Raw genomic sequence first — 24674 nt, forward strand, 5'->3', positions numbered from 1 at the left:
CGATAGAAAACCAACATATTGTGAAGCATCATGTCTCAGTTGCTCTCGTGATAAGCTCAGATAACCACCACACATGCCTTGTCCGGAGCAAACCGGCCCCATCACGGCGCCGCTTATCGGAGCGACAGACCCACCTGCATGACGGGGCCGATTCCACATGTCCTGGCGGGAATAAGCACCGCATGAGGTGCCAGCTGCTTCAGATGGTGCAATAGACGTAGCTATGGAAAAGCAACCATTGGAATTGACCAAAATAGTATCAAACTCCATCAGTAGCATCTAATGGAATTTACTTCCTGCAAAAACAAATCACCAAGGACCGACCGCGGTTCGAACGCGGGGCCTAGAGATAACTGCTGCTTGAGACTGCAATCTCTCGCTCTACCACTGAGCTATCGATCCAAGTGGCTGTAAAAACTGGGAAATCTAGAGCGCAGGAGAGCTCATGAGTCGATGGAATGGGGACACGGTGGTAAGAACGATGACACTCGTGGACAGTTGGGGTCTGTGGGGCTGAGTGACATGCGGCCCACCCAGTGTGGAGGCCGCTGTGTTCTACGGATACGTCACTTACAGCTCATCCAATGTCTGGCTTGGGAGGGTGGGAGGACAGCTAGCTGTATGCTTAAGTCGAGTGCATCTCTTGGACGACACTCTTCAACTTGACATCTCAGGGCTTTAATCTTCGCCAAAGTCTTCAATATGGCTCCAAACGTGGACCCGGCTGTTATTGAAGCTCTGCAACTCGACCCGGAGCAGACCAAAATTGCGTCGCACGGAGGATCTGGGTTTGCGTCCTCTTTCAAGCTCACGTCAGTCGTTGATGGTCAGCCCACTAAACTCTTCGTCAAGACTGGCAGTGGTAAGGAGGCGGAGGTCATGTTCACCGGTGAGTTTGACTCACTCTCGGAGTCGTTCCGTTTGGTTTGTGTCGACACGTCTCCTGACACATGACAGGTGAGCATGAGTCGCTGAATGCCATTCACGATGCCGTCCCCGACTTCTGCCCCAAGTCACATGCGCACGGAAAGTATCAGTCGTCACCTGGTACGCACTTCATGGTCACCGATTTTCTGGACCTTGGTTCTTCAGCCTCGGGCGGTTCTGGACTGTCTCTGGCCTCAAAACTGGCCAAAATGCACACAACCCCGGCGCCAATCCCAGAGGGCTATGATAAGCCCATGTACGGCTTCCCCGTGACCACATGTTGCGGCTCGACGCCCCAAGACAACTCGTGGAAAGAGTCATGGGCCGAGTTCTATGCTGGGAACAGACTGCGAAGCATTCTGCGCGCTGGCATCCAGAATAATGTCACGGACGGGGAGCTGTCCAAAGCCGTGGAGACGGTAGCGAGCAGGGTCGTACCGCGGCTGATCGGCGACGACCACGTTAAAGGGATGAAGCCGGTGTTAATCCACGGCGATCTTTGGAGTGGGAACCATAGCCGGGGGCAGATTGCCGGCAAGGGCGGTGCGGAAGAGGTTGTCTACGATTCGTCGGCTGTGTACGGCCACTCTGAGTATGAGCTTGGCATCATGAGGATGTTTGGCGGTTTCGGCAGCAGCTTCTGGAACGAGTACAACAAGCTGGTCCCAAAGGCGGAGCCCAAAGACGAATGGGAGGATAGAGTTGCGTTGTACGAGCTGTAAGTGTCCTTCCCTTGCGTTGCCTGGTCAACTATCCGTCTGACAGTAGGTACTTGCAGATATCACCATCTCAACCATTATGCCATGTTTGGCGGAGGCTATCGAAGCGGGGCAATGGGTATCATGAAGAAGCTGATTTCGAAGTACGGTTGACGGCCCATATGTAATTACTTTGCCGCAGGATCGAAATCGAAGGGTTGTTAAGCTGAATTGAAGGACCATTCCACATTAAAACCGGCCCGCGCCGCCGTTGAGAACCTAGGATGTTCGCTAGCGGACACCAAAGTTAGTTCCAGGGACGCACAGCGCATCTTGATGGATAGCGCTTTTTCTGCAATTCTCGGGCCATGCTCCGGTCGAAGGTCTTTTTTTGACACTGATCGACCTGTCAAACAATGGCGAGTAAATGTCTGTGGTGTCGTCATGCCGTCTGATGTTTTTGGGTGATTTTCCCGCAGCGATAGGGGGAGCTAGAATTCGCATGCCAGGGGTTGCCCTGAGACCGAGCCTAATTTGGCTTCTGGTTGGGGGCATTTTGGGGGAAAGGCTCACGGACCATATATTCATCCGGCGCATTCGCACTGCTGGGAAAGCAAGATTGACTAACCTGTGGACGGCCCATGGCCCATGGGCAGCCCATGGCAGGGGAATTTGATCACAAGGGTTGATCTGGTCACTTCCCATTTCCGTTGCCAACACCGATAGCCACCTCCGCTGGACCTTTCGCCCCTTGCTGCAATTCTGCACCCACGACGCCTGGCCTTTTTTCTATTTTTATTTGGGAGGAACGACAATGTCCATATAGAACACACACGCACGCTCTTCGTCGCTCCCTTTTAGATTTTTGCCTCATACGTTGCCGCAACCATGAACGACCACTTCGCTGCTGTCGGCGATGAGCCGGACGCTCAAAATTACGAGCATGGCATCCAAGTCATTGACGACCAGAAAGACTTCAAGTACGATTCTCAGCCTCCGCTCCCGCGAGAACATGCCGAACAGCAGCTAACCTCTGCACTTGCAGTGTCGCGGTCAACAAATACCTCCAAAAAGTCCACGTCGCCGAGGCGGGGTTCAACTACCACCTCATCTCCGTCTTCGGCTCCCAGTCCACCGGAAAGTCGACGCTGCTGAACAACCTGTTTGGTACCGACTTCTCCGTCATGTCCGAGACGATGCGACAGCAAACCACCAAGGGTATCTGGATGTCCAAGAACAAGAAGGAGTCATCCGGCATGGCCGAGAACATTCTCGTGATGGACGTGGAGGGAACCGACGGTCGCGAGCGTGGCGAGGACCAGGACTTCGAGAGGAAGAGCGCCCTGTTCGCCTTGGCTACGAGTGAGGTCCTCATCGTGAACCTCTGGGAGACCCAAGTCGGTTTGTATAACGGTGCGAATATGGGTCTGCTGAAGACCGTCTTCGAGGTCAACCTGCAGCTCTTCCTCAAGGACAAGCAGTAAGTCGAATGTGCGGTGCAGTTAGACCGCCACTTGCTGACACGCCACCACTTGCTGACACGCCACCACAGGTCGAGTCTCAGATCCCTGCTCTTCTTCGTCATTCGAGACCACCTCGGCACGACCCCTCTCGCGAACCTGCGCAACACCCTGATCCAGGACCTGACCAAGATTTGGACGTCTATTTCCAAGCCCCAGGGTCTTGAGAATTCCCGCATCGAGGACTACTTTGACTTTGCCTTCGCCGCCCTCCCCCACAAGATTCTCCAGGCCGATAAGTTCACGACTGAGATTCAGAACCTGGGGAAGAGGTTCGTTGCGGGGCACCGATCGGGTGGATCCACAAGTCAGGAGTTTGAAGGCGGTGTGTTCCTGCCCGAGTACCACCGCCGCATTCCCGCCGACGGATTCTCGATTTACGCCGAGGGTATCTGGGACCAGATTGTCAACAACAAGGACTTGGACTTGCCAACACAGCAAGAGCTTCTTGCTCAGTTCCGCTGCGACGAAATCTCCCGAGAGGTTCTGATTGGTTTTGACAATGCTGTTGTGCCATTGGAGGAGAAGCAGACCGAGTCTACAAGGCTTGGAAAGCCCGCCGTGTTGGCAGAGCTTGGTGTTACTGGCCGTGAGTCCCGCGAGAAGTGCCTGAAGGCATTCGAGATCCAAGCCAGCCGATACCACAAGGGCGTCTACACGCGCAAGCGCCAAGACTTGGAGGGCAAGATTGACGCCAGGCTTAAGACGCTATACAACGCACAGCTGACTGCTGCACACAAGTCGGGTATTGCTTCGTTCAGTGATGCTGTTTCGGGTGCTGTCAAGGCTGGCCAGAAGTCCGGTGCCGCCTATGAGTTCGCCGAGATCGTCACCGAGGAGAAGAAGAAGACTCTTGAGTTCTTCCAGACCGAAGCCGAAAGTCTCGCCATTCCGAGTGTCGCGTGGTCTAACTTTAAGTCGCAATACGTGTTGTTCGAGAAGGAGCTTGATGATGTGAGCGGCAAGCTGCGCAAGGAGGAGATGCGTCGGTTGGCCACGAGGGTTGAGAGATGGGTCAAGTCCCGATTGGGCGACGCCGTTGGGCTGGAGTTCAACAAGTTGGGCTCCGGTAGGGCTGGTTCTGGCGCCCCCGAGACTGGTGAAAAACCGACCGAGAAGGATCTCTGGGATCGTATCTGGACCGTGTTCGTCGACATTGTCAAGGATGCCCAGGGCAGGTTTACTGAGCGTGCCAAGAGTTTCGAGGCTACGCAAGAGGAGGTTGACATTGGCCTCTGGCGCCTGAGGCGCAAGAGTTGGGTGGCTCTGCGTGAGAAGATTGAGGAGGAAGTGATGGAGGGCAATATCCTGTTGAAGTTGAGGGAAAACTTTGAGGATAAGTTCAGATACGACGAGGCTGGTGTCCCTCGGATCTGGCGACCCACAGACGACATCGAGGGCATCTACACCAAGGCGCGAGAGTCTACGTTGACTCTCATCCCTCTGCTATCGAAATTCAAGTTGTCAGAATCTCTCAGCTCCCCGGACCTGCCCGCCTGGATTGGCGGACAGCCTCGCGGCGTTGAAGCTAGCGACGAGGAGGACCTGACTCCAATTGGTGGTGTTGACGAAGAGGACGGCAAGAGCCTTGAGGAGGAGATGACGGTGCTTAGCGAGAGTAAGCGCCAAGACCTTGTCATTCGCTTCAAGAAGACGGCAGATGGCGTCTACGTCGAGGCCAAGCGCAGCGCCATTGGCTCTGTCGCTCAAGTACCTCTGTATTTCTACGCTCTCCTCGTTGCCCTGGGATGGAACGAGATTGTTGCCGGTAAGTGGCTTGAGAGCTTTTTCATTGACAACGCTAACGTAAGACAGTCCTGCGCAACCCGTTCCTTTTCATTTTCCTCATCTTGCTGGCTGGAGGCACTTATGTCGCCTACACGCTGAACATGCTGGGCCCCATGTATCAGATGGCCAATGCGGCGGCAAACCAGGGTGTTGAGATTGGCAAGCAGAAGTTGAGAGAGTTCATCGAGAACTCAGACACTGCCCGACAGGCGCTGGCCATGCCCTCCCGGGCCGACAGCTCCATCAGTATGGACACTTTGGACAGTCGGGGCAAGAAGAAGAGCTCGGAGGATGATATTGATGACATCTAGATTTTACGCATGAAGCTGGAATGAAGCTGCGGTCCAGACGCCGGCCACCACAAAGAGTGCGAATAGGAGCAAAGGATATAATGTCTATAAGATACGTTGTAGTATCCTGTCAAATTTCCCATGGTGATCCCAGATGATATACAAACGCCCAACGCCTCTTACCCGACCTTTGTTACACTAATCCTAAAAAGCCTCAAGGCCTGCTGGTCTTCCAAACCATGTACCCAACTCATCGCCATCCTCTGCGTCTGTCGACCGGAAGAAGTCAGTCATGCGAGCCTCGCCGTCATCATCGACTGGCCATTCGACCTTTAAGCTCCCCTTGGCCTCAAGCATGTCCTTAGCCGTGCCCCAGCTGAATCTGCACTCGGGGCCCCAGCCGAAGACAGGGTGCATGTTGCCCCTCATCCAAGTCACACATCTCTGGTCAGACGGGTAGCCTGAACCCCAGGCCATGCCCTCCTCCGCCTCGGCCGCCTCAGGCGCACGCGCGCAGTACAGAACCTCAAGCGCAGCATCACGGGTGACCTTGGCAGCGACAGAGGCAGCCGAGACGCAGGGGTACAGACTATCTGCCTTCTTCGCAACGGTGATCTTTGTCGCCGGGAAGAAGCGCTGCAGTCTAGCCTGGTAGGCAGCAGGCTGGCCGACGGTGTCGACGTAGATCTCGGCGACGTTGACACCGCGGGCGAAGACGCCCTTGATGAGGTCGACGGTGGCGTCCATGGCCTGGGCGTTGAGGTTGTACGTCGCGCCGGGGCGGAGCATGCCCGTGGAGATGTCGCGGGCGGAGAGGGAGCGGATGGCGAAGCCGCAGGAGTCGAAGAGGTCTGATCCCGGCGTGCAGAGAGCCTCCATGAGCTGGGAGCGGACGGCGGGCGTGAGGACCTTTGAGTCGTCAAAGTGGTGGGTTTCGCGGAGGAGGGGGTCCGAGAGGGGGATCGGGAGGAAGAAGACGCCGTAGACCATGGGGCCGAGGACGGGGCCGCGGCCTGCTTCGTCTACGCCGAGACAGACTGGGGTGCCGAGCGCTGGTGTTTCTGAGTCTGTGGATTCTGATGACGGGAGCAGTGATGGCGGAATGGGGGAGAAGTAGGAGTAGTTGTCGCCTGCGAGGAGGGCCTTATCGTCAATGGAGGGTGGGATAAAGACATCTGAGACTGGGGTCTCCATGGCGATGTCCTCGACCGTTTGAGTGTCTTCCATGGTGAGAATTGCTGAGGACTGGTGTCCCAAAGAGAAATCTGGATGTATCCCGTTTGACGTCGTAAGTTGGGTGTAAGTCCTCGTTTGTCTACGACAGTCCCTGGTGTCGTCCGGATATCTTGCTGCAAGCCCAATTTCCCAAATCCTACTATGAAAACGTCCCGTAGTGAGAACAATGCGACAGTGATGAGAAAGTGACGACCAAAAGGTGAGTGACTGATGAAGTGACTTGAAGACTGAAAGTAATGGGTGGCAGGTTTGGCCCCTCGACGCGTCCCGGTAAATTGAGACGCGTCCATCCAGGTGGATCCTTCCGCACACGTGCCCCGTTGACTCCTGGATTGCAGCGGGTATCAGCTACTGACAGGCCCGGAAGCACCGCTAACAGCAAAGAGCAAGCATCACACCGCGCGACGCCAACTCATGGTGCTTCTTTCCACCGCCCCAAAAGTTGCGCGCTCAACACCACAAACCACCACACCTGCTCGGGGTAAACAAATACGACGCACCTGGCTCGGAATCTTTGCTCAGCTTCGCCCCCACTCCTTAGGCCCCAGCTCCTCAGCCGCCATCATTTTCATCTAATTTTTGCGGGATTTCCATCGGAATTCCCAAAGACTCCACAGTCGCGATGGCACCGCGACCGAGCAATGTTAGGCGTCGCGAGACGTCCACAGGCGATTTCCATGAGCTCGGTGTCAAGGGCCGGTACGTCGCGCGCAGATGTCTTCTTCGTTCTGGATAGAAGGTGCGACTCGGTAGTTTTGATCATTTTACTTACGCCCCTGCAGAAAGACAGGCATTGAGTTGCGCGACACTGGCGTACGCGACGAACATGGCATGCAACCTATCGACGGTCTCTTCTCCTCGCCGGAGAAAGACAGCGGATCTCCCGACGAATCGACGGGCGAGCAAGATATGGAGCTCGACTCTGGTGAGTTTGCTGTGCTGGCGGCCTTGACGCGCGCATCCTGACGAAGCCATGTAGACACCGGCGCCGGACCAGCCACGATTCTTAAGGGGCATCCGCGACTAATTCCTCGAGGAACCTCCCCGCGGAAGACGAACCTCGCTTCTCCTGCAGTGCGACACCCTAACTTTGGTGTCTCGTCATCACCGATTCGTGGATCACCTTACCGAGGATCTCCCGCGCAATCGCATTCCCAGCCTGTCCGTGGGGCATCTGTTTCTCGCCGTCTTGACTACGGCGCGAATGGTGTGAACGGCAAGCATACGAATGGAACAAACGGACGCGCCCTCTCCACCGAACCGGAGGAAGACGACGGAGCGCCTATGGACGAAATCATCGAGGAGTCCCTGCAAATGATTGGTGAGGTAGAAGTCCCGGAGGATGAGCCGAACGATGTTACTGAGGAGGTGGAGGAAGAAGCGCCAAAGCAGCCGGCCAAGCGTAAAGGACGCCCACCCAAGGCCAAGGCGCCAGTTGTCGAGATGCCAGAGGAAGAGCCGGAGAATGCTGCCGAGTCAGAGGAGGAGCCAGTGGCCCCTAAGGGCAGAAGAGGCCGTCCAGCGAAAGGCAAGGGAAAGGCCAAGGCTGACGAGCCCGAGCCCGAGCAGGAACCCGAGCAGGAACCCGAGCAGGAGGTCAGCGCTCCCAAGCGCAGACGCTCGCGGAATTCGAACGGCAACGAGGAGGAGCAGGTGGAAGCGGACGATCGCGCTTCCAAAAGGCAACGTACGGAAACTGCGACAGCGGCAGCGGCAGCGAAACCTGGCAAGCGTGGGCGGCCCAAGGCCGTTCCTCAAGAGTTGAAGGGCGAGTCGAGCAAAGATGCTGCGAAGGCTGATCCGAAGCCCAAGCCCAAGGGCAGGCCGGGCCGAAAGCCCCAGACGGAAGCGGCCGCTGGTGACGATTCAATTCTTGGTCTGGTACAAAAGGGGCCGCCCATGCCCAAGGCCCGTGGCTTGGTCTCACGCAAGGTGCCACAAGATCCCCATGCCATCACAAAAACAAGATCCGGTCGTCAATCCTACAGGCCATTGGCGTACTGGAAGAACGAGCACGTCGAGTACGATGAAGAAGAGGCTTTCGAGGCCGGCAAGGACAGGTTCCTACTTCCCAGCATCAAGGAGGTTGTCCGTGTCGAGGAGGAAGAAAAGGAGGCGCGCAAGAGAAGGGCGAAGAGCCGGAAAGCTGCAGGAAAAGGAGGCAGAAGGAAGCAGGCCGAATCCGAGGACGAAGAGGAGCCGGAACCGTGGGAGGTAGACCCGGGCAACATCGAAGGCGAAATTGTCGTCTGGCAGCCCGAGCACGAGTTCAATCCTCCCGCCATCAACGAACAAGTCGAGATCGACGAGGACCGCATTGCTGTTTCTGCTGGCGCCATTCAAACACGCGACATCCGCGACGCTACCTTCCGATTCGCAAAGACGCTTAGCTTGCCTTTCTTCGGTTCGGGCGTCGTCGACCTTCCGCCCGGCGCGGAGAAGCGGCCTAAGAACTCGCGAAAGATGCAGATGGTATTTTTCGTCTTTCAGGGCAAGGTCCTGGTTACCGTCCACGAGACGCAGTTCAGAATCGGTGCCGGTGGAATGTGGTTTGTGCCCAGAGGTAAGCCCGCCTTTCTGGAATCCTGCTCCAAGTGGCACTGCTAACTATGATTTCAGGCAACTACTACAGCATTCACAATGACTATGAGCAACCAGCACGTATCTTCTTCGCCCAGGGCTGCGAAGTCAACAGCAGCGCGATGGCTGGGACACCAGGCCCTTCTCAGGACACGACCATTATGGGTTGAGTTTGACGTCCTGAGCGGGTGCTCATGTTTTCCTATTCGAAATGACTTTTGCGAGCTGGGCGGATGTTTGCATATCAACGGAAGCTTCCATTTAGCCTTTATACCCTTCAATGGCTCATGGGATTCCGATTGTTGCGGTGTTGTTTCTTTTTTCGTGCACCTGTAGGATTGAGACGAAAAGCTGAAAAGCGGCCACCTGATGAGGAGGCATGTCGTGATATGAGCGTATTGGGCTTTCATGTTTGGGTTTTACGAGGTGTAGCGGTTCTATGGCACGAGATAGGGCTTGGGTTGTCATAATCATACATACATTTCGCATTCCTCATTTACGTGTCTACTGTTTGTGATTTGATTGGTGATTCTTTATGTGGTCCATTCAAGCAAGTGTCTATTATCGTTGGCCGTCACAAATCACCAGATCTTCCTTTCGGATAGGTAATTTTAGACGATACCCGCATCTGACACCGACTGAGCTACAACATTAGGGGGCTAGATTATTTGGCTTTGACTACTTTCTGAGTAACGAGGACACCGAACGCTACAGGACGACGGAGACGACGATAGAGACGACGATAGAGACGGCATTTCACAGTGAAGAGAGAGGCGAGTAACGAACTCGAGACGCCACTTTCGGGAACGCGACGGAGAGCAGGTATCCTTCGAAATAGTGGCGAGCTTCTTTTGCCCGCGCTGCTAGGCGAGATTCTCAGCCGGTCATCTCTCCGTTTAGCATCCAGCGCCGGAGCGGGCCCCACTCCGGGGCGTCCGCCATCCCGCACCGGAAAAAAATCTTGCAGCACGGACCAAGGACAAGCCCACCCTGTTTCGCCCCTGTATTAGGTAATCCGCATCTGCGAGTGCTGCGTAAGGCTGCTGGGCACGCAACAGCAAGGTGCCCTGCACTCTCAGATCGTTGCCTGGCGGTCGCTGGGCGGACACATGCAAGGAGACGAGAGGGGGAGGGGAAAGAAAAAAAGTTGCCCGACTGCCCGGCAACAAAGAGAATGCAATTTCATCGCACCGCATGCAGAGCCATTGAGGTAAAAATGGAAAATTTCCAACACCGATGATGGTTGCTACGAGTAGATGGATTGTGCGACATGGATGGCCATGGATTTTCCTGATCCCGCGGGTGCTCATTTACGATCTGTTTGCGAGGCGCAATTCCAAGGTTCCAAGGCAGAGCGCCCCCCTATCTAAAATCTCGATTCTCACATTGAGGGCGTTTGTGGAAGGCGCCAGCCACACCTGCCTGGATTGGCCGCTGCCTGTCTCGGATTGCCTTGCACGCCTGGCCTGACTTTGCGGTCCATTGCCTCCGTTGTCTCTCGGCCATGTCAGCCCCTTGGGCGCCAACTGTGTGTGAATGTGTATGTCGGCATCCCTGCCACCTCTTTTTTTCGGTCGACTGTTGTCGCCGTCAGCTTGGGTCGCCAAGGTGGGCGGCTACGTGGTCCTGGAGGCCCAGAGAATTGCGATGGATAAGCGGAAGGAGCTGGAAACTCTCAGTTGGGCTCTGCAACAGGTCGTCTCCGGAGTTTCGATGCTTCTTGAAGAGTCGCAGAACCACTCAATCAATCCCCCACTGACGGGGGATGATATCACTCTCCAAAAGGTTTCCATCAGTTACTAGCGGTGTGGATTCGACCTGACTGAGGGGCACGACTTGGAGGGGAAAGGTAGAGGGTACCGTGGTTTAGTGCGGGCATGGGGCGGCAGCAGGGGTACTGGAGACCTCAGGGGTAGGATTGTAGAAGCTTCTTGTGGATATGATGTCAACGAATGGGGTTCAAACGAAAGTCTTCCATAGAATTGTCCGTCTTCCAAAGGCACCGTGAGAGCAGGAAAGAGCGTGCAGTCCTTGGAAAATTGGGACTTTCGCCTCCTGAAGAGGCTGAATCGGGTTGCAAGCGCACTAACAAAGATCCTTGTACAAAATTTCAGCGGTTTCTGGAGGCAATTGGAAGGGACTGGCGCAGTCTGGCAGGGCCGCGAAGCTGGTGGACGCTTGGATCTACCCCACCATTGGAGAGCAGGTGGAAGAGCGAAGAACCCTTTCGAAGTTTTGCGGGGCCTTGCGTCCTCTCTTGCCAACAACCTTTTAAATCCAAGTCAACACCAACCGCTTCGACCTTTTCACTTTTCACTCTTCACGACATTCCTCTACATCAACAATACCCCAACAATCCAAACGAAGCGTCCAGCATCTCTTTTTCCAACGAGAACTTGATCGCTGCTACTTTCTACACCGGCACACACCACAACCGGTCTTCGCGAACACGACTCTTTTGATACCCCACCACCACGCAACAACAACACCACACCTTCACATCACCACAACACACATTCACAATGGCTTCCGGCAAGGCTATTGGTATCGATCTCGGAACAACTTACAGGTATTTTTTCTTGAGTCCATTCCTTATTCTGAGTTGCACAGGATGCTAACGTCTCAAAAAGTTGTACCGGTTTCTGTGAGCAAACCCTTTTTTCCCGAAAAATCGCAGGCCTTGGCCGCGACTATCGCAATTTGTATGGACTTTGGGCTAACTTTTTATCACAGTCGCCAACGACAAGATCGAGATCATTGCCAACGACCAGGGTAACCGCACCACCCCTTCCTATGTCGCCTTCAACGACACCGAGCGCCTGATTGGTGATGCCGCCAAGAACCAGGTCGCCATGAACCCCCACAACACCGTCTTCGACGCCAAGCGTCTGATTGGTCGCAAGTTCAACGACTCTGAGGTTCAGGCCGATATGAAGCACTTCCCCTTCAAGGTCGTCGACAAGAACAGCAAGCCCGTCATCGAGGTTGAGTTCAAGGGCGAGACCAAGACCTTCACCCCCGAGGAGATCTCCGCCATGGTCCTCACCAAGATGCGCGAGACTGCTGAGGCCTACCTTGGTGGCCAGGTCACCAACGCCGTCATCACCGTCCCCGCCTACTTCAACGACTCTCAGCGTCAGGCCACCAAGGACGCTGGTCTCATTGCCGGCCTCAACGTCCTCCGTATCATCAACGAGCCTACCGCCGCTGCCATCGCCTACGGCCTTGACAAGAAGGCTGAGGGTGAGCGCAACGTCCTCATCTTCGATCTCGGTGGTGGCACTTTCGATGTGTCTCTCCTGACTATTGAGGAGGGTATCTTCGAGGTCAAGTCTACTGCTGGTGACACCCACTTGGGTGGTGAGGACTTCGACAACCGTCTCGTCAACCACTTCGTCAACGAGTTCAAGCGCAAGCACAAGAAGGACCTGTCCTCCAACGCTCGTGCTCTCCGCCGTCTCCGCACCGCTTGCGAGCGTGCCAAGCGCACCCTGTCCTCGTCCGCCCAGACCTCCATTGAGATCGACTCCCTGTTCGAGGGTATCGACTTCTACACCTCCATCACTCGTGCCCGGTTCGAGGAGCTCTGCCAGGACCTCTTCCGCTCCACCATCCAGCCCGTCGACCGCGTCCTGTCCGACGCCAAGATCGACAAGTCCCTCGTCCACGAGATCGTCCTGGTCGGCGGTTCCACCCGTATCCCCCGCATCCAGAAGCTCATCTCCGACTACTTCAACGGCAAGGAGCCCAACAAGTCCATCAACCCCGATGAGGCTGTTGCCTACGGTGCCGCTGTCCAGGCTGCCATCCTGTCTGGTGACACTTCTTCCAAGTCCACCAACGAGATCCTGCTTCTCGACGTTGCCCCTCTTTCCCTCGGTATCGAGACTGCCGGTGGCATGATGACCAAGCTCATTCCCCGCAACACCACTATCCCTACCAAGAAGTCTGAGGTCTTCTCTACCTTCTCCGACAACCAGCCTGGTGTCCTTATCCAGGTCTACGAGGGTGAGCGTCAGCGCACCAAGGACAACAACCTTCTCGGCAAGTTCGAGCTTACCGGTATCCCCCCCGCTCCCCGTGGCGTTCCCCAGATCGAGGTTACCTTCGATGTCGACGCCAACGGTATCATGAACGTCTCCGCCGTCGAGAAGGGCACTGGCAAGTCCAACAAGATCGTCATCACCAACGACAAGGGCCGCCTGTCCAAGGAGGAGATCGAGCGCATGCTTGCTGAGGCCGAGAAGTACAAGGATGAGGATGAGGCCGAGGGCCAGCGTGTCGCTGCCAAGAACGGTCTTGAGTCTTACGCCTACTCTCTCCGCAACACTCTCTCCGACTCCAAGGTCGACGAGAAGCTTGACGCCGACGACAAGGAGAAGCTCAAGGCCGAGATTGACAAGGTCGTCACCTGGCTCGACGAGAACCAGCAGGCTACTCGCGAGGAGTACGAGGACCGCCAGAAGGAGCTTGAGGGTATTGCCAACCCCATCATGATGAAGTTCTACGGCTCTGCCGGTGGTCCCCCTGGCGGTGCCCCTGGTGGCTTCCCCGGTGCTCCCGGCGGCGCTCCCCCCGGCAACCACGACGACGGCCCCACCGTCGAGGAGGTTGACTAAATTGATACCCTTGATGAGATCTTCTTTCCTTAGAATCGCAGTCTTGGGTGTGACAACATGGTGGTTGTCACTGGGTTTCACGACTAGACTTTTGCTTTCTTTGCATTTATGAAATCACGATGGGAAAAGCACGGTTACGCATGGGATCAGATGTACTCTAGTTCGGCCTCCAGGTTCAGGACGCCTAATACAAGAACGTTAAATAACTTTGAGTGCCACTTGCAATGTGCGTTGAAAAATTCTGACTACCATTGACTGACTACCTTATTTGCATTGAGTTGAGTTTAGCTCAACACTGGTTCAATGGCGGAGTCTGGAGTCGGTGCAGTAGTCACGATGATTTATTCCGCAGTGGTGATTGAATGAGTGGATTTCTACATAAAACATTACCAGAAAAAGATGTCACCAATTCTTACACGCCAATGATTCATGCAGATGCTCCTTCAATGCCCAGACCCGTCCTGATTTGACGTCGCCTATCCATCTCCATACTTTGCCATTCCTCGTCGTCGAGTGTCGGCTCCTCAAACTTCTCCGTAAAGGCTGTGCCCGGCGGGACCTTGGTTGTCCTCGCCTGCCAAATATCCTCACTGTTCGGCTTGCCATCACCATACTTGTCGTGCTCCTTCTGGCGGTAGTGCGCCTTTATTGCCTCCTCCTTCATCGTTCCTGTGTAACTCTTGATCCTCATGCAGAACCAAAAGTCCTCCCAGTGTTCGCTGCATGATCGCATCGTGCCGTATCGGTAGATGTGGTTCCACTGGCCGCCGACGGACTGGCAGTGGAAGGCCATGTCGAAGGCCTGGCGGCAGGACATCTCTGTTGGGAGGAGGGTTTCGGAGACAGAATTGGGGTCGGCGGGTGGCGTGATCGTGCGGTTGTTGGTTTGTGAGGGGGAGTTGGGGGAGGACTTGAGTGAGAACCATGAGGACGTGGATGATGACGATTTGGAGGGCGCCGTTGATGAAGATGGTGTCGGCTGGGGAGCTGCTGGCTCTTCCTGCTTGCCCTCTGACTGGAACATGGCAATGAACTTCTGGATCTCGGGGTCAATGTCGGAATCATTCGACGCTGTACTCGATGATGGCGGGGTCGACGCGGGAGCTTGGGAAGCTTGTCCCGGCGCGGGAGACTTGGGGGGAGACGGCGAAGCCCAGAGCCAACCCATTTTGACGGGTTAGAGAAGTAAAATAGTTTATGAATAGAAAGAATTCCAAGTCTTAAGTCTTGTCGTCTCGATCAGTTCATGAAGCGCCTAAGAATGAGGGGGAGCCGGCTATCACTACCCTTCGATGACCTCCCAGACAGCGCGCCGGGCCAATGAGTGCTTGCATTATTTTTCCCGTGCTGCAAGTGCTCTAGTGGGGCATGTCGGTGCGGATGATGGTGTTTCCGGGGCTGTTCAGCGCCGAATAAGGTTATGGCGGGGGACAAGCGACGGACGGGGGACATGGTCCAGCTAGCCCTTGGCAGTGGGACTCGGAGCAATGATATCATTCCACGCGTGAAGCGCTCGTGGGGAGCTAAGGAAAAGTAGCTCACATTTCGCACAGCTTGAATTTCCAGCTTCCCTTCCTTCCTCTTCATCGCTTCTCAGAGTACCATGTGAATATCCCAACGGCACCGGCGATGTTATCCAGCAGAGCGATGTTTCGCTCTGGCCGGGCAGCCAGACAGACATGGGTCCCTGCTCGGCCATTCGCTCGACCCCAGTTCCAGTTGCAGGGCTCGATCGTGCACACGACAAGGGCATGGGAGAGTACTTCGACGGGCGACGAGAAGTCTGGGCACATTTCAACCTCCCAGAGCGAGTCGATTCTCTTCTTGGACAGTAAGTTTTCCGACCCCCCATTGGGACACATTCACCGTCCTACTACGCTGCTGGTATTAGCATGGACTGTGGGATAATGGGCTGATCTCCGTTGCAGACCTCTTCCCCCTGAAACTCACTCACCTCCTTCGATCACGAGCCTGGCAGTCAGACAAAGATTTTGGAGACCTTCTGCAGCGCTTCGAGAGCTCGAGCTTTGGAGTCGGTGATCCAATCGGCTTGGTGAAGCGAGCTATACCCGACGACCTACCCATCAAGATCACAGAGATCCTGCCCCGGTTTAAAGACGGTGGAGTTTACGTCAAGTTCAGTCATGGATCAGATGTGCAGCCAAAAGATGTCGAGAGTGAGTAGAAGACTTGAACAGAAGCTCCTCTATTGGAACAAGTCTAACATGCCGACTAGACTCCCTCGCACGAACGCTAGAAAAGAACCCCATCCGCCCTTGGTTCAATCCCTTCCGCGGAGTTCGAGCTGGACTTGTAAGAGGTGTTCCCTGGCTTGAAGACCTCTTGCGGTTCCCAAAGAGCCGCATCAAGATCGAGTTCACTGGAAAAGATGCTGGCGGAGAAGCTGTCGAGCTTTCGCAAGAGGACATTTACAGCATATTCCGCAAATATGGCAAGATTGCAGAGATCACGTCCCAGCCTTCCGACTCCAAGGTCCTGCCCAAGTATGCGTACATCGACTTTTCACTCGTCCGCGACGCCATCATGGCCAGAAACTGTCTGCACGGCTACGTCGTCGGTGAAGCTCTCGGCGGAGGCAAAAACGGTACAAAACTTCGTCTGTCATATGAGCAAAAGGTCAAGCCACACAACATCTGGAACTGGCTCTCCAACCACCCCAGAATCGTCATTCCTGTTGTAGCTGCTCTCTTGGCCGCCATCACCGTCGCCGTCTTCGACCCCATCCGCGAGTTCTTCGTCAAGGCCCACATCCAACACTCTTTCCGGTTATCAGACAACAAATTCTACAAATGGGTCAAGAGCCAGACCTCCGACATCATCTCTTCCTTCGCACGCAAGAAGACCGACAAGGCTAGCTTCAACGCCGTTTGGCAGCATCGACGAGACCTGATTGAACAGATCCAAACCTGGTTGCTGGAAAGTTCTGACACCTTCGTTGTCGTCCAGGGTCCTCGAGGATCGGGCAAGAAGGAGCTTGTTATGGATCAAGCCCTCAAGGATCGTAAGAATGTTCTTGTTATTGACTGCAAACCCATCACCGAAGCCAGAGGCGAGAGCGGCACCATCAAGCGCCTCGCCAACGCGGTGGGATACAAGCCTGTCTTCGCGTTCCTCAATAGCATGAGCAGCATGATCGATCTCGCGGTTCAAAGCACTACTGGAGTCAAGGCCGGATTCTCTGAGACTCTCGAGTCGCAGGTAGTCAAGATCTTGCATACGACCGCGGAAGCTCTCAAGGAAGTCTCATTGGCTGGGCGCCACAAGGATGGCAAAGATGCCGATCTGTCCGAGGACGCTTGGCTGGAAGCACACCCCGATAAGCGCGCTGTGGTTGTCATCGACAACTTCCTGCACAAGAACGAATCCAGCATTGTATACGACAAGGTCGCTGAATGGGCTGCCATGATGGTTCAGAACAACGTCGCCCATGTCATCTTCTTGACGGACGATACGGCATACTCCAAGTCTCTGTCCAAAGCTATGCCAGACCGAGTTTTCCGCCACGCTGCTTTGGGTGATCTCTCTCCTGACGTCGCCAAGAAGTTCGTCATCAGCCGCCTGGAAGAGGACGAGCTCGAGAAGGTGCGGGAGCACTCGACCGAGGCACAGCAAGAAAAAGAAGGCAAAGTCCCAGTACAGGCAGAGGTGAAACCTGATCTTTCCGAGCTCGATGCTGCCATCGGTATCCTGGGCGGTCGACTCACCGACCTTGAGAACCTGGCTCGACGTCTGAAGGGCCGACAAAGCCCCCAAAAGGCCGTAGAGGACATCATCAACCAGAGCGCAACCGAAATCGTCAAGATGTACCTCTTGGGCGGCAAGGACTCTGTCGAGGGCAAGAAGTGGTCTACCGAGCAGGCGTGGTATCTTATCAAGGCTCTCGCCTCGCATGATGCTCTTCGCTACAACGAGGTCCTTCTCTCGGACACGTTCGGTTCGTCGACCACGCCTGGTGCTGCAAATGGAGAGTCCGCACTGGAGGGCCTTACCAACGCCGACCTAATCACCGTTGAGACCTACAACGGCCGCCCGCAGACCATCCGTCCTGGCAAGCCCATGTACCAGGCTGCCTTCAGCATGCTTCTCGAGGACCGCGTCCTCAGGGCCAAGATGGACCTTGCTCTCTTGAAGGAGCTAGCCAAGGTTGAGGCCAAGACCATTGAGAAGGCCGAGGGTGAGTTGGCCCTGTTGGGTAGCCTGCCGAAGCAGCCTTCTCAGACGGGCTCACGCGTATCCTACCTCCTCGACAAGATTGAGGGCAGCCAGGCCAAGATTACGCAGTTCGAAAAGGAGATTGCAGGCTTGAAGAAGGTGCTCAAGCACAACTACTAAACAACCTTACATCTGGCGGAGATACATAAGCAACTGAATTGACCCGACGAGCTGGGATTATAACAGAACCGGCGGTTGATACCCTCCTCAATTTCTTATCATAGTTTTGTAGAATTATGAATGGATTCTACTCATGAAGTGTGTTCATTTCCGATGCTGTTATTATCAGTGTCGTCCCTGTCACTGTCGTCCTCGTCTCCGAGGTAGTTTTGCTAATGTGGGCGGCTCGATCGTTCTGTAAAACCCACACCAGCGATGTGAGCTTCGACGATGTGCAGCCCGTCGTTCGATTTCTTGGCCGAGTAGATGCCGAAGGCAGGCGATGTTTCAAATCTCTTGCCTTGCTACCCGACTCACGTAAATATGGTCATAGTCGTGGTTCTTGGTAATCATATCCACATCAATAGAGGCCCAACTTCCATGCTCAGTCCAGACCCATGTCTCAGGACAGTCGATAATCCTCCACCATTAACTTAGGCTTCCTAGACAGGCTCCAGTGGTTAGTATTTGAGATGCTGGCGCTGGATAGTAGATACACGGCTTTTAAGAGCTGCTACCTACAGTCCATGGGCGTCATAGGCCTGGGTCGCTGGACTTCGGGGGTAATACTCAGATGAGAAGGAAGCAGCCTGGCAACTCCTTCCTTAAGGGGGCCGCGCCAGATGTTGCCGTGTGGTCCCCACAAAAGATTTCCTTCTAGAGAGGAAGAGTTGAGAGGTTTTCTGAGAATCACAACACTGTGAATCTTTCAAAATGAGCATTCTTGCTGGTGACCACTTTGGTGCTCCCTTCCTCCCCGTGCTCTCACCACCTCTTACGGACGACGAAGTCCGCGCTCTCAGTCAGTATTGTGCCTCTGTCGTGTGTTCCTTCGCTAACCATGCATAGTCGCCCAGGCCGCCGCCGACAACGCCGCAGAGGAGGCCGCCAAGAAGCTCGCTGAGAAGCCCGCCAAGATGAAGACCAAGAAGCGCGCCCACAAGGGCGCCTAGGTTTCGCCGGTGCCCTTCGGTCCAGAGCTACCACGTACGTTTGATCACCATCAGCTTGACTGCTCCTCTTATTCAACATGCGGTGTTCTTCGCCGTCCTCTTCCACGCCCCTTGCACGTCTTACATGTCCATACTGCTCGCAGCCTACATGCATCTCACAGTGTCAACGTAGTATGGATCGGGAACTGACGAGTCTGGACACTAGCACACCAAAAAGAACGAGATGCCCGGGACTGACGTAAGTCATTCACACAGATTATTGGGAAAGAAATATGGCGCTAATGTATGCGTAGCAACCCTGACATTGCCGAGGAGGACCCATCGTTGAATAATCACACGAACACCCAGGTATGTTTCTTCCAACACTGTCTGCGAGTGGTCCGCTAAGTCTTCTCATCCTCAGTGAACTCTACTTCATCAATCGACCTCGCAAAGTCATGGATCTGGGTTTCATCACTATATAGTGAACGAGATAGTAAATGGGAATGGTGTGCAAGGCAAAGCAGGGCTAGACAGGCAGCCGGCTCTTCCGAAGCTCAACACGACTTTTTTAAGGCAAGACAGGAACGATGTTGCCAAATGGGACTATCTTCGTGAATGGCGTGCCACTTTGAAAATTTCGATACCCAGGATTCATATGTGTTCGGCACGATCCGGGGTAAGTCGTTGTCAGTGATTGCGCACCAGGTCCGCCGACAGCGGAGCCCCCGCGAGGGGACGAGTACTGTCATAACTTGTCAGAATGAGAATCCGCTGAACCCTTGTCGACAAGGCTTTGGTTGGTGGGTTTCGGGGAAGTAGTTCTGTTAGTAATGATTGGGCCAATGCATACCCAGTGTGCAGGGGGTCAGCGGATTCTCATTCTGACAAGTTATGACGGTAGTTGGAGAAATTGGAACTGCGACGAACTGCAAGTGTCCCCCGCGGGGAGGTTGAGGGTCCAGTGGGGAGGCAAGGAAAACACTTCATTGGCTAGCTGCACTTCATTCCTACTTCCCTGGACCCAAGATGACACGACTCAGGACTCGATATCGACCGTCGACCGGGAAGTTGGCCGAGGACCAAGAAAGCCTGAGACGACACTGGTCATGGGACCGGCCAGGGCTTGTAGCAAGCACAAAAGTCCAGGCAGCGGCCAATGGAAGAGCCATCGAGGAAAGTGTCGGTTTGATGCCCCGAGAACTACAAGCTTTGCGGCGAAGAGACAAGCCTTTTAGAGGCTTGGCAGCCTCACGGCATTTCTAGGCACTTTGCAGGCTCCTTCAATGGAACGTCTTGGCCATCTGCCGAACTCATCCTTGCGACAGCTTCTATGACGGATCACTGCGGTGAGTATCTCAAGGAGACGGCTTACGACGCACGAGAAATTTGGAGCTATGTCTGAAATCAGCGAGTGGCTATTTCCATCCATCTCCAATCCATTGAGCCGAAGCTCGACAACGGGTATAATAACGCATAGTCTCTACTGCGTACCTAGAATATTCGCCCAGGTCGGCTTGCAGGTGGAGCCAGAAGAACCATGGATCTTCGTAAAGACCAATGGAAAGGGTATTGTCGAGAACCAGTGACGTCGTCATGCGGGCGTCAAATGAGAAGAGGAAGGTCAACCCCGGTCGTGCAAACTCGGTTTGCATTTAGACCCTCGTCCACGGCCATTCTCCGCTTCCAACTGCCAGGAATGCTATAAAATCAGCTTTCCATCAAAATCGGGATGCGACGAGAGGCGCGTTACCACAGCCGGGATAAAATATCGTCAGTCTTGGCTGGATCTAGGAGATCTCTTGTATGTCTTGGCTTCGATATTTCCCCGAAGCCATCTAGCTGAGTAGTCAAATGTTCCGCAGAATGAACAATCCACACCCCAGAAACGCCTCTGGCAATCGACCACAGTCGTAGAGCTTTTCTGCAAACATGGTACGATTGGCACCTGTTCATCCTGGGACCGCCATTCCCCTAACCGCATGCGCTTGCCAGGGCAATGACAGCCGTCGTGACACCGCATCAGCTGGCTGAGTTTTCCGGGGGACATTGTACTTCTGACGGTACTTGTCTTATTGGCTCCCCGTTTTGATTAGTGTCCAGAGTTTGGCCAGGGATTCCTGCAATGCACGACACGGACGTGGTCTGTAACGTCTGTCTGTGAGTGGGTATGTAAGGTGCTAGAGCCGGAGCGTGCTCGTCCTGGGGAAGTCTGGGGAAACGGTTAAGCGGAAGAAGACGAGACCAACATCAGCATAACGGTCAGAACCATTCGGACGGCTATCCTTATTTATGCCTTGGGCTATTTCATGAGGAATCACTCTGCTTTGAATTCGTGCTAAATTATCTACAGCTGATATCACTGTATGCTCATCTTCTTTGGGAGGAACGATAACAAAGACATGGGCGCCGGCTTGCAGGCGAGGTCTACGAACGGTCGATGTCTTTGGGATCTATCCAACTTACGCACCTCGGTGGAGCATTGTTACATTGTATCAACGACACCAACATCGTATGAGGTCGACAGTAGCTAGACCCGTGTATTCGCTCTCGCAAGTAGTCTAGCTGTGGAAAACAACTGTACCGACAGACTCTGGTGAAAGCAGTTCTCCGCACTTGAGCGGTCTAAGCAGTCTACCATCCGAAGGAAGAGACCAGCTCCCTGTCACCAACCCCAGCGGACCCATCTGGGAATGCTTGGTGTTCCCAATGGCGCCCCAATAGGATGCCAATGGATTTGCGGGGGAAGGTGGTTGCGCCGGTCTCATACCCAGCGACGTGGGATGAATGTCTGTGCCATCTACGTATAGTAAGGAGTGCCCATCCCATTTCCATCTTGTATTGAATTTGAGTGGTTGCACAGTCCCCTACATCTCGAGCGCGACTGCTTTGGCGAGTGTTACGTTCACTTGGTTAAGCAAGAGATCGGAATAATCATTCCATAGGCACTGGCGACTGCCACTCACACCGACCCTCGAGATACTGAGTAGTTGGATATACTCATCTCGTCGCAATAATGGCGGATGAGAAACGCGCTGGCGGAGCCGACCCGTAAGAGAATCTCATCCTTCACAAAATTCATTGACTAACAAGACTAGATCGGCCGGCGTCGAGGTGTCGAACATTGAAAAGGCCCGCCGAGGGTCCCAAGCAACCGTAGACCTGAACGACAACAAAGAAGCCAAGTCTGTACCTTTGAAGGAATCCCTCTCCAGTATATACCTTACTGACCTCCGCTCAGGATCAAGAACCCTCTGCTCGGAATCAACCGTAGCGAGCTCCTCCGCGGTGTCGAACACTTCGCCCGCGACAAAGGTCTCGACGAGTACCTCCCCATGCTTAAAAAGGGCGCTTTGGTCGCCCAAGACCCCACCGGCTACGAAGAGATAGACGGCACCGAGGCTCTCGAACCGGACGAGATCCAAGTGTTGCGCGACGAGGTTCTGCACAAGTGGCGCATTCCCAAGATTCTCTACCTCACTATTATCACCTGCTCCATCGGCGCTGCTGTACAGGGTTGGGATCAGACGGGAAGTAACGGCGCCAACCTGTCTTTTCCCACAGTGTTTGGCATTGGATCAAACTCGCATCATGATACTCTTCTTGTAAGAAACAATGTTAAAATGGAGTACAGGCGAAGGACTGACGTGGGGTCTAGGTTGGTCTAGTCAACTCAGCGCCATACATCGGTAAGACTCAAAGACGACGTTGAACGTTAACGATTTTAAAATTGACACTTCCAGGCTCGGCGTTCATCGGCTGCTGGCTCTCCGATCCATTGAACAACTGGGTCGGTCGTCGCGGAACAATCTTCTTCGCCGCCAACTTTTGCATTTGGGTATGTAGCCAACTCCCCATTTCCGCCACAACAAACTGACAATACAAGCCTGTAATTGGAGCTGCATTTCTCAGACATGGGAACAGCTTTTGGCTTGTCGTCTTCTTCTCGGTATCGGTATGGGCGCAAAGGCCAGCACCGTCCCCATCTTCGCTGCCGAGAACTCGCCTGGTATGCCATAAAACGGCCTCTAGACAACAAATCAAGGCTAATTTAATAGCACCTATTCGAGGAGCCCTCGTAATGAGCTGGCAAATGTGGACAGCCTTCGGGATCCTGGCTGGAACGGCGGCTAATTTAGCTGTTGGTAAAGTGGGAGATATAGCATGGCGGTTGCAACTTGGCTCTGCCTTCATCCCTGCTGTCCCACTTGCTCTGCTCATATACGCATGCCCTGAATCTCCCCGTTGGTATATCAAGAAGAATCAGTACGCAAACGCGATGAAATCACTGCTTCGCTTGCGGAACCACCCGATCCAGGCGGCTCGGGACATATACTACATTCATATCCAACTTCAGGTCGAGGCCGAGATCATTGGACGATCCAACTATGCCAAGCGATTTGTTGAGCTGTTTACAATTCCCCGTGTCAGGCGGTGAGTTACGAAGCTCTTCTAAAGTTGAAGAATGAAAAGAAACTGACATGGTTGATATAGAGCCACGTTGGCTTCGTTCACCGTCATGATTGCCCAGCAGATGTGTGGTATGTAACACTCTTCGTCTGAAACATGAAACTGATAAAAGAACAGGAATAAACATCATTGCCTTCTACTCGTCGACAATCTTCAAGGAGGCGGGCACATCCGAGTTCAACGCCCTCCTCGCCTCGTTCGGCTTTGGCATGGTCAACTTCCTCTTCGCCTGGCCTGCCATCTGGACCATCGACACCTTTGGCCGTCGCAGTCTCTTGCTAGGGACATTTCCCATGATGGCGTGGACGTTGCTGGCGGCTGGTCTCTGTACCCTTATCCCTGGCACCGGTGGTGTTCACTTGGGGCTTGTGGCTCTCTTCGTATACCTCTTCGCCGGTAGGTCCACCAGCATCATCTTGAGAACCAAGGACTAACATGATAACCAGCTTTCTACTCTCCTGGCGAGGGCCCGGTTCCTTTCACGTACTCCTCGGAAATTTCCCTTTGTCGCATCGTGAAGTCGGCATGGCGTGGGCCGTGGCAACATGCCTCTTCTGGGCCGCCGTGCTCTCGATTTCCTTTCCAATCATGTTAGCAGACCTCGGCGTCCTCGGCTCTTTCTGCTTTTATGCCGGGCTGAATGTGATTGCATTCGTCATGATTGTAAACGTTCTCCTCCTGCAAGCTGAGCAACCAACTGACATACCACCAGTTCTTCTGGGTCCCCGAAACCAAGCAGAGAACGCTCGAAGAGCTCGACTACGTCTTCGCGGTCCCGACAAAGCTCTTCATGCGGCACCAGGTCACCAAGGCCCTGCCGTACTGGTTCAAGCGCTGGGTTCTCTGGCAGCGCGACGCCACCCTCGAGCCGCTGTACAAGTTCGACCTTACGCACGAGGACCACCACGCCGCCGCCGACGACGACGACAAGGCGCAGGTCGAGATGCGGGACAAGAAGCACGACACCTCGTAAGTTTGGTTGTGTCTCGTAAACACGGAATATACAATGCGTACGTCACTTTGGAATCGTCATGTCATTGCAACCGGAAGAGCTTCCCGATCGGATGTACCGGGGGGAGGGATAGCGGGGAGATACCAATTGAGGCTGAGAGAGATGGATGTGGTAAAGAGCGTGTATAGTATGTACACGCCGCGTAGCTACGTAATCGTCGTCGAGTTTACCGTGCCATGTGGATCGCGACCGAAAAGTAGGGGTTCATTG

The 24674-nt window shown here is 54.4% G+C and overlaps 9 protein-coding genes and 1 non-coding gene across 10 annotated transcripts; 7 read left to right on the plus strand and 3 right to left on the minus strand.

Moving 5' to 3' along the window:
- Positions 1-315: 315 nt before the first annotated feature.
- Positions 316-402, minus strand: COL26b_003468. The gene has a single exon. It is a non-coding gene; the product is annotated as a tRNA-Cys (tRNA).
- Positions 403-702: 300 nt separating this feature from the next.
- COL26b_003469 (uncharacterized protein) lies at positions 703-1799 on the plus strand (the record flags this gene model as incomplete). Its single annotated transcript, XM_053176364.1, has 3 exons — positions 703-889; positions 958-1645; positions 1706-1799. 3 exons carry the CDS (start codon positions 703-705, stop codon positions 1797-1799), a joined length of 969 nt encoding a protein of 322 aa, XP_053039713.1.
- A 714-nt stretch (positions 1800-2513) lies between these two features.
- Positions 2514-5244, plus strand: SEY1 (the record flags this gene model as incomplete). The annotated part of the gene is made up of 4 exons (XM_053176365.1): positions 2514-2605; positions 2671-3105; positions 3178-4913; positions 4961-5244. The coding sequence occupies 4 exons, from the start codon at positions 2514-2516 to the stop codon at positions 5242-5244; spliced, it is 2547 nt and encodes an 848-aa protein (XP_053039714.1).
- Positions 5245-5427: 183 nt separating this feature from the next.
- On the minus strand, positions 5428-6450 carry COL26b_003471 (uncharacterized protein; the record flags this gene model as incomplete). Its single annotated transcript, XM_053176366.1, has 1 exon — positions 5428-6450. One exon carries the CDS (start codon positions 6448-6450, stop codon positions 5428-5430), a length of 1023 nt encoding a protein of 340 aa, XP_053039715.1.
- Positions 6451-7081: 631 nt separating this feature from the next.
- COL26b_003472 (uncharacterized protein) lies at positions 7082-9209 on the plus strand (the record flags this gene model as incomplete). Its single annotated transcript, XM_053176367.1, has 4 exons — positions 7082-7158; positions 7242-7384; positions 7439-9022; positions 9079-9209. 4 exons carry the CDS (start codon positions 7082-7084, stop codon positions 9207-9209), a joined length of 1935 nt encoding a protein of 644 aa, XP_053039716.1.
- Positions 9210-11561: 2352 nt separating this feature from the next.
- HSPS1 (Heat shock 70 kDa protein) lies at positions 11562-13658 on the plus strand (the record flags this gene model as incomplete). Its single annotated transcript, XM_053176368.1, has 2 exons — positions 11562-11640; positions 11773-13658. The coding sequence occupies 2 exons, from the start codon at positions 11562-11564 to the stop codon at positions 13656-13658; spliced, it is 1965 nt and encodes a 654-aa protein (XP_053039717.1).
- Positions 13659-14085: 427 nt separating this feature from the next.
- Positions 14086-14826, minus strand: COL26b_003474 (uncharacterized protein; the record flags this gene model as incomplete). The annotated part of the gene is made up of 1 exon (XM_053176369.1): positions 14086-14826. One exon carries the CDS (start codon positions 14824-14826, stop codon positions 14086-14088), a length of 741 nt encoding a protein of 246 aa, XP_053039718.1.
- A 479-nt stretch (positions 14827-15305) lies between these two features.
- YME2 (mitochondrial escape protein 2) lies at positions 15306-18011 on the plus strand (the record flags this gene model as incomplete). Its single annotated transcript, XM_053176370.1, has 3 exons — positions 15306-15489; positions 15587-15835; positions 15895-18011. The coding sequence occupies 3 exons, from the start codon at positions 15306-15308 to the stop codon at positions 18009-18011; spliced, it is 2550 nt and encodes an 849-aa protein (XP_053039719.1).
- Positions 18012-18764: 753 nt separating this feature from the next.
- On the plus strand, positions 18765-19003 carry COL26b_003476 (uncharacterized protein; the record flags this gene model as incomplete). Its single annotated transcript, XM_053176371.1, has 2 exons — positions 18765-18852; positions 18900-19003. The coding sequence occupies 2 exons, from the start codon at positions 18765-18767 to the stop codon at positions 19001-19003; spliced, it is 192 nt and encodes a 63-aa protein (XP_053039720.1).
- A 2995-nt stretch (positions 19004-21998) lies between these two features.
- Positions 21999-24425, plus strand: COL26b_003477 (uncharacterized protein; the record flags this gene model as incomplete). The annotated part of the gene is made up of 10 exons (XM_053176372.1): positions 21999-22033; positions 22081-22167; positions 22224-22516; positions 22726-22820; positions 22895-22991; positions 23041-23416; positions 23477-23523; positions 23570-23848; positions 23899-23924; positions 24165-24425. 10 exons carry the CDS (start codon positions 21999-22001, stop codon positions 24423-24425), a joined length of 1596 nt encoding a protein of 531 aa, XP_053039721.1.
- Between the last annotated feature and the right edge of the window lie 249 nt (positions 24426-24674).

This window comes from Colletotrichum chrysophilum (genome assembly GCF_026319265.1).
Source record: "Colletotrichum chrysophilum strain AFK26 chromosome Unknown scaffold_19, whole genome shotgun sequence".
Classification (NCBI taxonomy): domain Eukaryota; kingdom Fungi; phylum Ascomycota; class Sordariomycetes; order Glomerellales; family Glomerellaceae; genus Colletotrichum; species Colletotrichum chrysophilum.